Source organism: Schistocerca cancellata, chromosome 3 (assembly GCF_023864275.1).
Source record: "Schistocerca cancellata isolate TAMUIC-IGC-003103 chromosome 3, iqSchCanc2.1, whole genome shotgun sequence".
NCBI lineage: Eukaryota > Metazoa > Arthropoda > Insecta > Orthoptera > Acrididae > Schistocerca > Schistocerca cancellata.
The window spans coordinates 949,489,556-949,502,183 of record NC_064628.1 but is presented as its reverse complement, the minus strand read 5'-3'; the positions used below and the strand labels follow the sequence as shown (position 1 = coordinate 949,502,183).

At 41.0% G+C, this 12,628-nt stretch overlaps 1 protein-coding gene across 1 annotated transcript in view; it reads right to left on the bottom strand.

Annotated features, from left to right (window-relative positions):
- Window positions 1-12,628, bottom strand: part of LOC126176012 (collagen alpha-1(I) chain-like) — a 1,061,651-nt gene that overhangs the window by 31,588 nt on the left and 1,017,435 nt on the right. The window contains exon 23 of the mRNA XM_049923130.1: window positions 4,151-4,267. Coding sequence (XP_049779087.1) covers window positions 4,151-4,267 — 117 coding nt within the window. The remainder of the gene's footprint in view (window positions 1-4,150; window positions 4,268-12,628) is intronic.

Here is a 12,628-nt window from a genome sequence, read left to right as displayed (position 1 = left end):
ACCACTTTCTTGAACGCCTGGAATCCTTAACCAATCTGTTACCCCCGGAAACCATCCTTGTAACCATTGATGCCACTTCCCTATACACAAATATTCCGCACGTCCAGGGCCTCGCTGCGATGGAGCACTTCCTTTCATGCCGATCACCTGCCACCCTACCTAAAACCTCTTTCCTCATTACTTTAGCCAGCTTCATCCTGACCCACAACTAATTCACTTTTGAAGGCCAGACATACCAACAATTAAAGGGAACAGCCATGGGTACCAGGATGGCCCCCTCGTACGCCAACCTATTCATGGGTCACTTAGAGGAAGCCGCCTTGGTTACCCAAGCCTGCCAACCCAAAGTTTGGTACAGATTTATTGATGACATCTTCATGATCTGGACTCACATTGAAGAAGAACTCCAGAATTTCCTCTCCAACCTCAACTCCTTTGGTTCCATCAGATTCACCTTGTCCTACTCCAAATCCCATGCCACTTTCCTTGACGTTGACCTCCATCTGTCCAATGGCCACCTTCACACGTCCGTCCACATCAAACACACCAACAAGCAACAGTACCTCCATTATGACAGCTGCCACCCATTCCACATCAAACGGTCCCTTCCCTACAGTCTAGGTCTTCGTGGCAAATGAATCTGCTCCAGTCTGTAATCCCTGAACCATTACACCAACAATCTGAAAACAGCTTTCGCATCCCGCAACTACCCTCCCGACCTGGTACAGAAGCAAATAACCAGAGCCACTTCCTCATCCCCTCAAGCCCAGAACCTCCCACAGAAGAACCACAAAGGTGCCCCACTTGTGACAGGATACTTTCCGGGACTGGATCAGACTCTGAATGTGGCTCTCCAGCAGGGATACGACTTCCTCAAACCCTGCCCTGAAATGAGATCCATCCTTCATGAAATCCTCCCCACTCCACCAAGAGTGTCTTTCCGCTGTCCACCTAACCTTCGTAACCTCTTAGTTCATCCCTATGAAATCCCCAAACCACCTTCCCTACCCTCTGGCTCCTACCCTTGTAACTGCCCCCGGTTTAAAATCTGTCCCATGCACCCTCTCACCACCACTTACTCCAGTCCTGTAACCCGGAAGGTGTACAAAATCAAAGGCAGAGCCACGTGTGAAAGCACCCACGTGATTTACCAACTGACCTGCCTACACTGTGAAGCTTTCTATGACCAGCAACAAACTGTCCATTTGCATGAATGGACACAAGCAGACAGTGTTTGTTGGTAATGAGGATCATCCTGTGGCTAAACATGCCTTGGTGCACGGCCAGCACATCTTGGCACAGTGTTACACCGTCCAGGTTATCTGGATACTTCCCACTAACACCAACCTGTCAGAACTCCGGAAGATGGGAACTTGCCCTTCAGTATATCCTCTCTTCGCGTTATCCACCAGGCCTCAACCTCCGCTAATTTCAAGTTGCCGCCCTCATACCTCACTTGTCTTTCAACAACATCTTTGCCTCTGTACTTCTGCCTTGACTGACGTCTCTGCCGAAACTCTTTGTCTGCTTGTGTCTGTGTATGTGCGGTTGGCTATGGGTGTGTGTGCGCGAGTGTATACCTGTCCTTTTTTTCCCCCTAAGGTAAGTCTTTCCGCTCCCGGGATTGGAATGACTCCTTACCCTCTCCCTTAAAACCCACATCCTTTCGTCTTTCCCTCTCCTTCCCTCTTTACTGGTGAAGCAACTGTTGGTTGCGAAAGCTTGAATTTTGTGTGTATGTTTGTGTGTGTATCGACCTGCCAGCGCTTTCGTTTGGTAAGTCACATCATCATGATGTGACTTACCAAACGAAAGCGCTGGCAGGTCGATAGACACAAACAAACACAGACATACACACAAAATTCAAGCTGTCGCAACCCACGGTTGCTTCGTCAGGAAAGAGGGAAGGAGAGGGAAAGATGAAAGGATGTGGTTTTTCGGGATTGAAATGACACCTTACCCTCTCCCTTAAAACCCACATCCTTTCATCTATCCCTCTCCTTCCCTCTTTCCTGACGAAGCAACCGTGGGTTGCGACAGCTTGAATTTTGTGTGTATGTCTGTGTTTGTTTGTGTGTCTATCGACCTGCCAGCACTTTCGTTTGGTAAGTCACATCATCTTTGTTTTTAGGTATATTTTTCCCACGTGGAATGTTTCCCTCTACCAAACGAAAGCACTGGCAGGTTGATAGACACAGAAACAAACACAAACATACACACAAACTTCAAGCTTTCGCAACCAACGGTTGCTTCATCAGGAAAGAGGGAAGGAGAGGGAAAGACGAAAGGATGTGGGTTTTAAGGGAGAGGGTGAGGAGTCATTCCAATCCCGGGAGCGGAAAGACTTACCTTAGAGGGAAAAAAGGACAGGTGTAAACTCGCGCGCGCACACACACACATATCCATCCGCACATATACAGACACAAGCAGACATATGTAGAGGTCTTTACATATGTCTGCTTGTGTCTGTATATGTGCGGATGGATATGTGTATGTGTGTGTGTGCGTGCGCGCGAGTGTATACCTGTCCTTTTTTCCCCATAAGGTAAGTCTTTCCGCTCCCGGGATTGGAATGACTCCTTACCCTCTCCCTTAAAACCCATATCCTTTTGTCTTTCCCTCTCCTTTCCTATTTCCTGACGAAGCAACCATGGGTTGCGAAAGCTTGAATTTTGTGTGTGTGTTTGTGTTTGTGTGTCTATCAACATACCAACGCTTTCGTTTGGTAAGTTACATCATCTTTGTTTTTGAATATATTTTTCCCACGTGGAATAGCGAGAACCGCCAGACAAATCCAGAGGCAATTTATTTGTGGAAACTGGTGCGTCAGTGGGAGGCCCATGTGACATGCCTGCAGACATACTGTGTGTGTGTGTGTGTGTGTGTGTGTGTGTGCGCGCGCGCGTGAGAGAGAGAGAGAGCTTGGGGGTTTATCTTTCACATCTGAATAATGTTCATTTCTCTTTCCCACACTGCAGCTTTTCTTCTCTTTATGTTTGACACCTCTGTATGGAAGCTGGTACAATGCTTGCTAATGTGGCAACTGTTAACTACTCCCTCTTTTAGCACCTCCTTCACCTTTGTCTATCCTAGTCCTCACTACTAGTGGGCCCCCATTCTCCTGGCATCTGAGTGGGCTTTTCTTAGTTTTTACCCCCTCCCCCCCCCCTTGCCATTCCCCACATCCCTCTCTTCTCCCCAAGAAAGGAACTATTAGTTCTGAAGGATAGGACAGTGTGTCACTTATGTGTGTCTCTCAGCTGTACTATCTATTTCACACCTTGAAGTTGAGTACTGGCCAATAACTCTGTCAGAAAAATTTACTTATATAAGGGGTGATCAAAAAGTTTATGTTCAAGGTCCATACAGTCCAGAATATGCCAATCCGGCAAAACTACTGTGTGCATTGAGGTAATCATTCCAACAATGCAGCAGGTTTGGTAAAAAAAAACTAGTCCTGCTGTGTGAAAAAGTCTGTTGCTGCACACCTTTGGAATCATTCACCCTTCAAGACCTTTTCTATAGGAGCAAAGGTATGTGAATCAATGGGTACTGTTCCCCAGTGATGGAGACACCAGGTTCCTTGAAATCAATAAGCAATGAGTCCCAGTAATCAAAGAACAGGTGATCATCACCTTTCCAGTAGATAGGATGAGGGGATGATGGAAGATATCACTACTCCATACATGTTCCTCATTCTTCAATGATTGGCTACTAGTGTTTGTCCTTTGGCAGCCAAGGAAAGAATAACAGCATGTTGATCCTGTTTGGATGCATCTGGTAATAACATCACCATAGCTGATGTGTCTGCATTTACTGCATGCCCATCAAAAAGACACAAATGCTACAGTAATTCTTTGCCTGCACACCGGTACTTATATACACACATCAGTCATGCCACATTGCATGCATACTGCAGCAACACCCTCAAATGAAACTTTTTATCACCCCTTATATTTAGCCAAGTCTGTGAACTGATCTCATGTATGTGTCTGATAAAATGTGGAACCATAACGGCACTTTAGCAATAAAGTACTTACCATACGAGGAAACCACTGTATTGCATGCACACAAAAAAGGTTTGTTTAGTTATTAGTTAAAATATGAAACAAAATATCGAACACTTACAAACAAACTTAAGTTTACTTACACTTGGCCCATCAACAGGTTTTGTATTGATTAGGTTTGATGATTCAAATGGTGGTTTCACTGGTTGCACAGTTGTGGTTGGGGGAGGTTGTGTTGTAATAGGAAGCAGTGATCCCAACTGAAACAGACAAAATTATTTTTTGTATTTTATTTATTTCACTACATACTGAAACATTTAGTAACCAATTGTTAGGTTATATTAATTTTTTGCATTGGGAGGAGGGCAAAAAGTTAATTACTCAACCAAAGGCTCTCATAATAAACTTTTCCTATAGTACTTTTCTCAGTAATTTATACGGTGCATCCAAGTGCCTTTTTTTTATAGTCATAGAATTTAACATGGAAAATCCCCTTTAGGATCCTTATTTTGTAATCAATGTTCTGTTACTGTGACGTGTAGAAAGATGATAATTTCACAGACAAACAGGAAGTGTATAGTTAACAGTTGCAGGCTTTTAAATAATGAGTAGCATGATTTCCTTGGATGTGCAACATACATGTCCATATTTTTTCTGTAGTTTCAGTATAAGTAATATGTTACTTGAGTTCCCCAAGTAAACAATACCGTATCATAATTGATTGAAAATAACCATAGTAGGCTATTTTACATGTATCCACGTCGGTACTACAGTCAAACTGCAAACCTTAGAAAAGTGGGTGTGAATTCTAAATATACTATGGAAAGTTCTGGAAGAATACAAATAATTTAGGAGTAAAGGAAACAACACACAAAATAGTATAAGTGTCGAGACGTCAACAGTCACACACAAAAATAGAGTGAGAACTTCTTTAACTTTCAACTAAATCTTTTCTTGAGCTACAGTTTGCAGACATGACCCCAGCATAGCAACTATGTGCCGGATGAACACACAAATGGAAGTACTAGTAGCAGTGGTGGTGGTGGTGGTGGTAGCAGCAGCAGTAGTAGTAGTGGTAGCAGCACACTTGCACAGTAAAGGTCAGGACAGAAAACAAGGTTAAGTCACTTTTTTTGAAACTACATTACTGGTACAAGTCAATTCAGACTGACCAGATGCACGTGTTGAGAGACTAAAACCAGAAAAGAAACCAAGTGTGTCCAGACAAACTTACTCTCAAAGTTTTCCTGCAAGGGGCAAGAAACAGGTAAGTCAAAAATTCAATGTAATTCCCCCCAGTAAATTGGAGGTGGGGGTAAACAACAAGAAAGTAACTTTAAGCACAGCTTTCAATGTATTCATTCAATATCAATGTTCTTGCAATAGGCAAATTATTACTTTGTTATCCTGAATGCACTATAAAAATGGGTGAAAATGAACTGATGCACGCTGGTGGTCGAAATAAAAACTTTGCCGTCTTCTGCTTCATTCGTGATGTACCTCTCAATTAAATTAATAGCCTGAAGAAGATCAAAATTACATTTTCTGGGTGTGGCCATTGGTGGTGCATTATGGAATACAAAGACACTGATGGGAACACCTGATGATTAAAAGGAAATAATTGAAGCATCCAGATGTAAGCCATTATCTTTCACTGTAGTCAGTGTTACTAAAGAAATGGCCTTGACTGAAAAACGCTATTGAACTCAAAAGTACACTGCAAAATTCCCTTTCAAAAGGCAGCCTCTTACGTTAATATCACCTGAATCCAACTATTGTCTGGGCTGTTTAAAATGCCCATATTTTCTTATAAAGTGCACTATAGCCTTGTCGTTATCTTTCGTTCACTGTGATCTAACTTGAAAAATACGATTTTTTAATTTAGATCTGTTTACAGTTTCAAGGCCACAATGTAAAGATTCGCAAAGCGTGATGAAGTTTTGCCATCACCTGCCCAGATAGCTCTGTATGTAAAGTGCTGCTTCAGGGATGGCAATGGGGTTGGGGGGGGGGGGGGGTTGGGGGGGGGGGGGAGGTGGTGGAGTGCACTGGACCTAGATCAAATCTGCCTGGTAAATTAATGATGAGGGTTGTGAGCTGGCCAGCCTGGATGTGGTTTTTAGTTTTCTCACATACCCCCCATGAACCATGGACCTTGCCATTGGTGGGGAAGCTTGCGTGCCTCAACGATACAGATAGCCGTACCGTAGGTGCAACCACAACGGAGGGGTATCTGTTGGGAGGCCAGACAAACATGTGGTTCCTGAAGAGGGGCAGCAGCCTTTTGAGTAGTTGCAGGGGCAACAGTCTGGATGATTGATGATCTGGCCTTATAACACTAACCAAAATGGCCTTCCTGTTCTGGTACTGCAAACAGCTGAAAGCAAGGGGAAACTACACCCGTAATTTTTCCCGAAGGCATGCAGCTTCACTGTATGATTAAATGATGATGGTGTCCTCTTGGGTAAAATATTCTGGAGGTAAAATAGTCCCCCATTCGGATCTCCGGGCGGGGACTACTCAAGAGGATGTCGTTATCAGGAGAAAGAAAACTGGCGTTCTACGGATCGGAGCGTGGAATGTCAGATCCCTTAATCGGGCAGGTAGGTTAGAAAATTTAAAAAGGGAAATGGATAGGTTAAAGTTAGATATACTGGGAATTAGTGAAGTTCGGTGGAAGGAGGAACAAGATTTTTGGTCAGATGAATACAGGGTTATAAATACAAAATCAAATAAGGGTAATGCAGGTGTAGGTTTAATAATGAATATAAAAAATAGAAGTACGGGTAAGCTACTACAAACAGCATAGTGAACGCATTATTGTGGCCAAGATAGATACAAAGCCCACACCTACTACAGTAGTACAAATTTATATGCCAACTAGCTCTGCAAATGACAAAGAAATTGATGAAATGTATGATGAGATAAAAGAAATTATTCAGGTAGTGAAGGGAGACGAAAATTTAATAGCCATGGGTGACTGGAATTCGTCAGTAGGAAAAGAGAGACAAGGAAACGTAGTAGGTGTATATGGATTTGGGCTAAGAAAAGAATGAGGAAGGCGCCTGATAGAATTTTGCGCAGAACATAAATTAATCATAGTGAACACTTGGTTCAAGAATCGTGAAAGAAGGTTGTATACATGGAAGAACCCTGGAGATACTAAAAGGCATCAGATAGATTACATAATGGTAAGAAAGAGATTTAGGAACCAGGTTTTAAATTGTAAGACATTTCCAAGGGCAGATGTGGACTCTGACCACAATCTATTGGTTATGAACGGAAGAAACTGCACAAAGGTGGGATTTTAAGGAGATGGGACCTGGATAAACTGAAAGAACCAGAGGTTGTACAGAGTTTCAGGGAGAGCATAAGGGAACAATTGACAGTAATGGGAGAAAGAAATACAGTAGAAGAAGAATGGGTAGCTTTGAGAGATGAAATAGTGAAGGCAGCACAGGATCAAATAGGTAAAAAGACGAGAGCTAGTAGAAACCCTTGGATAACAGAAGAAATATTGAATTTAAGTGATGAAAGGAGAATATATAAAAATGCAGTAAATGAAGCATGCAAAAAGGAATACAAACGTCTCAAAAATGAGATCGACAGGAAGTGCAAAACTGCTAAGCAGGGATGGCTAGAGGACAAATGTAAGGATGTACAGGCTTATCTCACTAGGGGTAAGATAGATACTGCCTACAGGAAAATTAAAGAGACCTTTGGACAAAGGAGAACCACTTGCATGAATATCAAGAGCTTTGATGGAAACCCAGTTCTAAGCAAAGAAGGGAAAGCAGAAAGGTGGAAGGAGTATATAGAAGGTGTATACAAGGGCGACGTACTTGAGGACAATATTATGGAAATGGAAGAGGATGTAGATGAAGATGAAATGGGAGATACAATACTGTGTAAAGAGTTTGACAGAGCACTGAAAGACCTTAGTCGGAACAAGGCCCCAGGAGTAGACAACATTCCATTAGAACTACTGACAGCCTTGGGAGAGCCAGTCCTGACAAAACTCTACCATCTGGTGAGCAAGATGTTTGAGACAGGCAAAATACCCTCGACTTCAAGAAGAATATAATAATTCCAATACCAAAGAAAGCAGGTGTTGACAGATGTGAAAATTACCGAACTATCAGTTTAATAAGTCACAGCTGCAAAATACTAACGCGAATTCTTTACAGACGAATGGAAAAACTGATAGGAAAGCCGACCTCGGGGAAGATCAGTTTGGATTCCGTAGAAATGTTGGAACACATGAGGCAATACTGACCCTACGACTTATCTTAGAAGAAAGATTAAGGAAAGGCAAACCTACATTTCTAGCATTTGTAGACTTAGAGAAAGCTTTTGACAATGTTGATTGGAATACACTCTTTCAAATTCTGAAGGTGGCAGGGGTAAAATACAGGGAGCAAAAGGCTATTTACAATTTGTACAGAAAGCAGATGGCAGTTATAAGAGTCGAGGGGTATGAAAGGGATGCAGTGGTTGGGAAGGGAGTGAGACAGGGTTGTAGCCTATCCCCGATGTTATTCAATCTGTATATTGACCAAGCAATAAAGGAAACAAAAGAAAATTTCGGAGTAGGTATTAAAATCCATGGAGAAGAAACAAAAACTTTGAGGTTGATGGCATCGTAATTCTGTCAGAGACAGCAAAGGATTTGGACTAGCAGCTGAACAGAATGGACAGTGTCTTGAAAGGGGGGGTACAAGATTAACATCAACAAAAGCAAATGAGGATAATGGAATGTAGTCGAATTAAGTCGGGTGATGCTGAGGGAATTACATTAGGAAATGAGACACTTAAAGTAGTAAAGGAGTTTTGCTATTTGGGGAGCAAAATAACTGATGATGGTCGAAGTAGAGAGGATATAACATGTAGACTGGCAATGGCTAAGGAAAGCGTTTCTGATGAAGAAAAATTTGTTAACATCGAGTATAGATTTAAATGTCAGGAAGTCGTTTCTGAAAGTATTTGTACGGAGTGTAGCCATGTATGGAAGTGAAACATGGACGATAAATAGTTTAGACAAGAAGAGAATAGAAGCTTTCAAAATGTGGTGCTACAGAAGATTAGATGGATAGAACACATAACTAATGAGGAGGTATTGAATAGAATTGGGGAGAAGAGGAGCTTGTGGCACAGATTGACTAGAAGAAGAGATCGGTTGGTAGGACATGTTCTGAGGCATCGAGGGATCACCAGTTTAGTATTGGAGCGCAGCGTGGAGGGTAAAAATCGTAGGGGGAGACCAAGAGATGAATACATTAAGCAGATTCAGAAGGATGTAGGCTGCAGTGGGTACTGGGAGATGAAGAAACTTGCACAGGATAGAGTAGCATGGAGTGCTGCATCAAACCAGTCTCAGGACTGGAGACCACAACAACAACACATACCAATATCTGAATAATGGGCTAGCACCCAAGTCCTATCTCAGTTACACAACTGGCAAACACTTAGAAAACTTCTGCACACTTTCATATGAATAGCACTACACACAGTCAGTGAAAACCCATTCTGTCTGATGGGGTGAGAGGGGGGGGTTGTCCATTTAGTTGTGAATATCATGGAATTATTGTGTTTGTTTTGCTTGATTTTTTGGTGTGTTCCCAGAATGAAATAAATTCGCAAAATGGAGACAAACGTCATTCTGTGATGTAAAAGAAACCTTTTACATCACAGAACAACATTTGTCTCCATTTTGGGAATTTATTTCATTCTGCGAACACAACAGATGCCAGTAATACTATTTCCATATTCAGAGCACACAAAATGTTTAATTTATGAAATAAAAATTATCATTGAGATTCTGCAACATTTAATTTTCATCTTACATTCTCAAATATGCATCATATTTAGTTATGGTTTTACCTTCAGTGATAATGCTATATATAATTTTACACTGTGAAGTCACATTAATGGAGCACCTGTTAAAAGTCTGAATAACCACCTTTTGCAGTGCGGGCCACTGTTACACTTGCAGGAATAGACTCAGTGAGGTTCGGGAAAGTACGGACAGGGATACAGAGCCGTGATGACTCCAGTGCCACAGCTAGCTGCACTATGTTTCTCAGATTGAGGATACGCGGCGCCTACAGCCTAATTGAGGTGGCCCACAGATTCTCATCTGGGTTTAAATCCGAGGAGTTGGTGGCCACAGGAGTACGGTAAACTCATCCTAGTGCTCTTCAAACCACACATGTACACTATGAGATGTGTGACATATTGTGTTGTCCTGATGGTAGATGCCATTGTGCTGAGGAAAAACAGTTGGGATAAAGGGGTTTACAAGGTGCCCAAGGGTAGATCCATACTTGTGTCGATCCATTGTGCCTTTCAGAATGAAGAGATCACCCACGGAATGCCACAAAAAATTCCCGCACAATAACATTCCCTTCTACGATCCGAACCCTTCTGGCTATTATTGCTGTATTGTGTTGTTGTTGTGGTCATCAGTCCTGAGACTGGTTTGATGCAGCTCTCCATGCAACTCTATCCTGTGCAAGCTTCTTCATCTCCCGGTACCTACTGCAACCTACATCCTTCTGAATCTGCTTAGTGTATTCATCTCTTGGTCTCCCCCTACGATTTTTACCCTCCACGCTGCCCTCCAATACTAAATTGGTGATCCCTTGATGCCTCAGAACATGTCCTACCAACCGATCCCTTCTTCTGGTCAAGTTGTGCCACAAACTTCTCTTCTCCCCAATCCTATTCAATACTTCCTCATTAGATATGTGATCTACCCATCTCTATTGTATTGTATATTTATTGGTCCTGTGAATCATACGCTGTACAGGGGTACATAATGATATAGGACAAGTCAAATAATTTGCAATAAAGTTTAACAGAAAAATTGTTGTATGGTTTTCAGTATATAGCAATATAACTCTAACATATGGGAATAACATTTCACAAATACACAAATAAATTTTACACACACACATTTCATACTTTCGGTCTTGATTATACAGACACACACACATATATGTAATAGACTACATATAATACACAGATAAATCTACATGTACATATTTCTTATTTTGACCTTAATTGTATGAACTATTTAAATTTTTCACATATTTACATACGTAGATAAAAATTCATCAACACTATAGTCGCAATTCTGTAGCAAGTAGTCACTCACTGCAGTTTTGAATTTATGCATGCCAGTTATTGCCTTAATTTTTTTAGGTACTTTGTTATACAGTTTTTTTCCTGCTTACAAGGGTCCTTTTTTCTTTAGTGTTGTATGTGAAAACTGCATATGTAAATCTTGATTATTCCTTGTTTTGTATGAATGGATATTTTTGTTTTTAGAGCAATCTTGCTATTTTCATCTACAATTTTCCTTATAAACATTATTGTTTCTAGGATATATAGGCATGGCAATGGAAGAATATGAAGCTTTTTAAATGATGGTTTGCATGAAGATCGAGGTGCAGAGCCTTCCATGGCTCTTACAATTCTTTTTTGTGTAATAAAACAGCTTTGTCTGGGTGGTGAATTTCCGCAGCAAATTAAACCATATCTTAGTAGTGATTCTGCTTGGGCATAGTACACATTTTTTATGGCTTGCATTGATGTGCATCCAGTAAGAATTTTTATAATATAACAAATGGTATTTAATTTACTACATAGGTGTTGTGTGTGTTTCTGCCGTCTTAGGTCATCTTGGATCCAAACTCCCAAAAATTTGGTGCTATTTACAATTTCAAGTCTTTTTCCTAACAGTTCTATGGTTGCATCTGCACGGTGTGTAGATGCCTAGTGTTTGTTTTATGTGTGTTTATTATTAAGTTATTCATTGCGAACCATTCTGATACATGTGAAGTGCTCTTTTTTATTTCATTTTGGAGCTCTTCTGGGGTCTTTCCTTTGATAAGTATATTTGTATCATTGGCATATTTAATGTACTTATAGTTAGGGCTGGATGGTTCCAGGTCATTTACAAACAGCAAGAACAAAATTGGTCCCAGTACGGAACCCTGCGGCACACCGTATTTAACACACTGTTTTTCTGATTGATAGTAAGTTAAATGTTTCCTTCTTTGTACAAGACTTCAACTATTTGGTGTCTGTTTTGTAGATATGACTTTACCCACTCATAGGCTGGGCCTCTGACACCAACATTTTCTAGCTTTCTAAGCAATAGACCATGGTTAATGACGTCAAATGCTTTTGAAAGATCTATAAATATTGCTGCTTTGTGCGCTTTTTTATCTAATGCATTTAAAGCTTGATTTTAGAAATCAGTAATAGCTGTCTCAGTGGATTTACATTTTTGGAAACCATGCTGTGTAGCTGAGAAAAGTTTATTTTTTTCAATGAAATCTACGAGTCTTTTATAAAAAGTTTTTTTCAATCATTTTAGAAAAGAACAGATAGTAGAGAGACTGGTCTATAATTTGTTATATGTGTTTTTTCGCCCTTTTTGTACAATGGCTTCACTTTAGCTATTTTTAACCTTTCTGGGAAGATTCCCTGAGAAAGTGAACTATTGCTTATGTCTACCATGGGCTTAACTGCTAAGGGTGCACATTTTTTAATGATATTGTCTGGTATGTTGTCAGTACCAGAGGAAAATTCTGATTTTAGCATTTCCTGTTCAT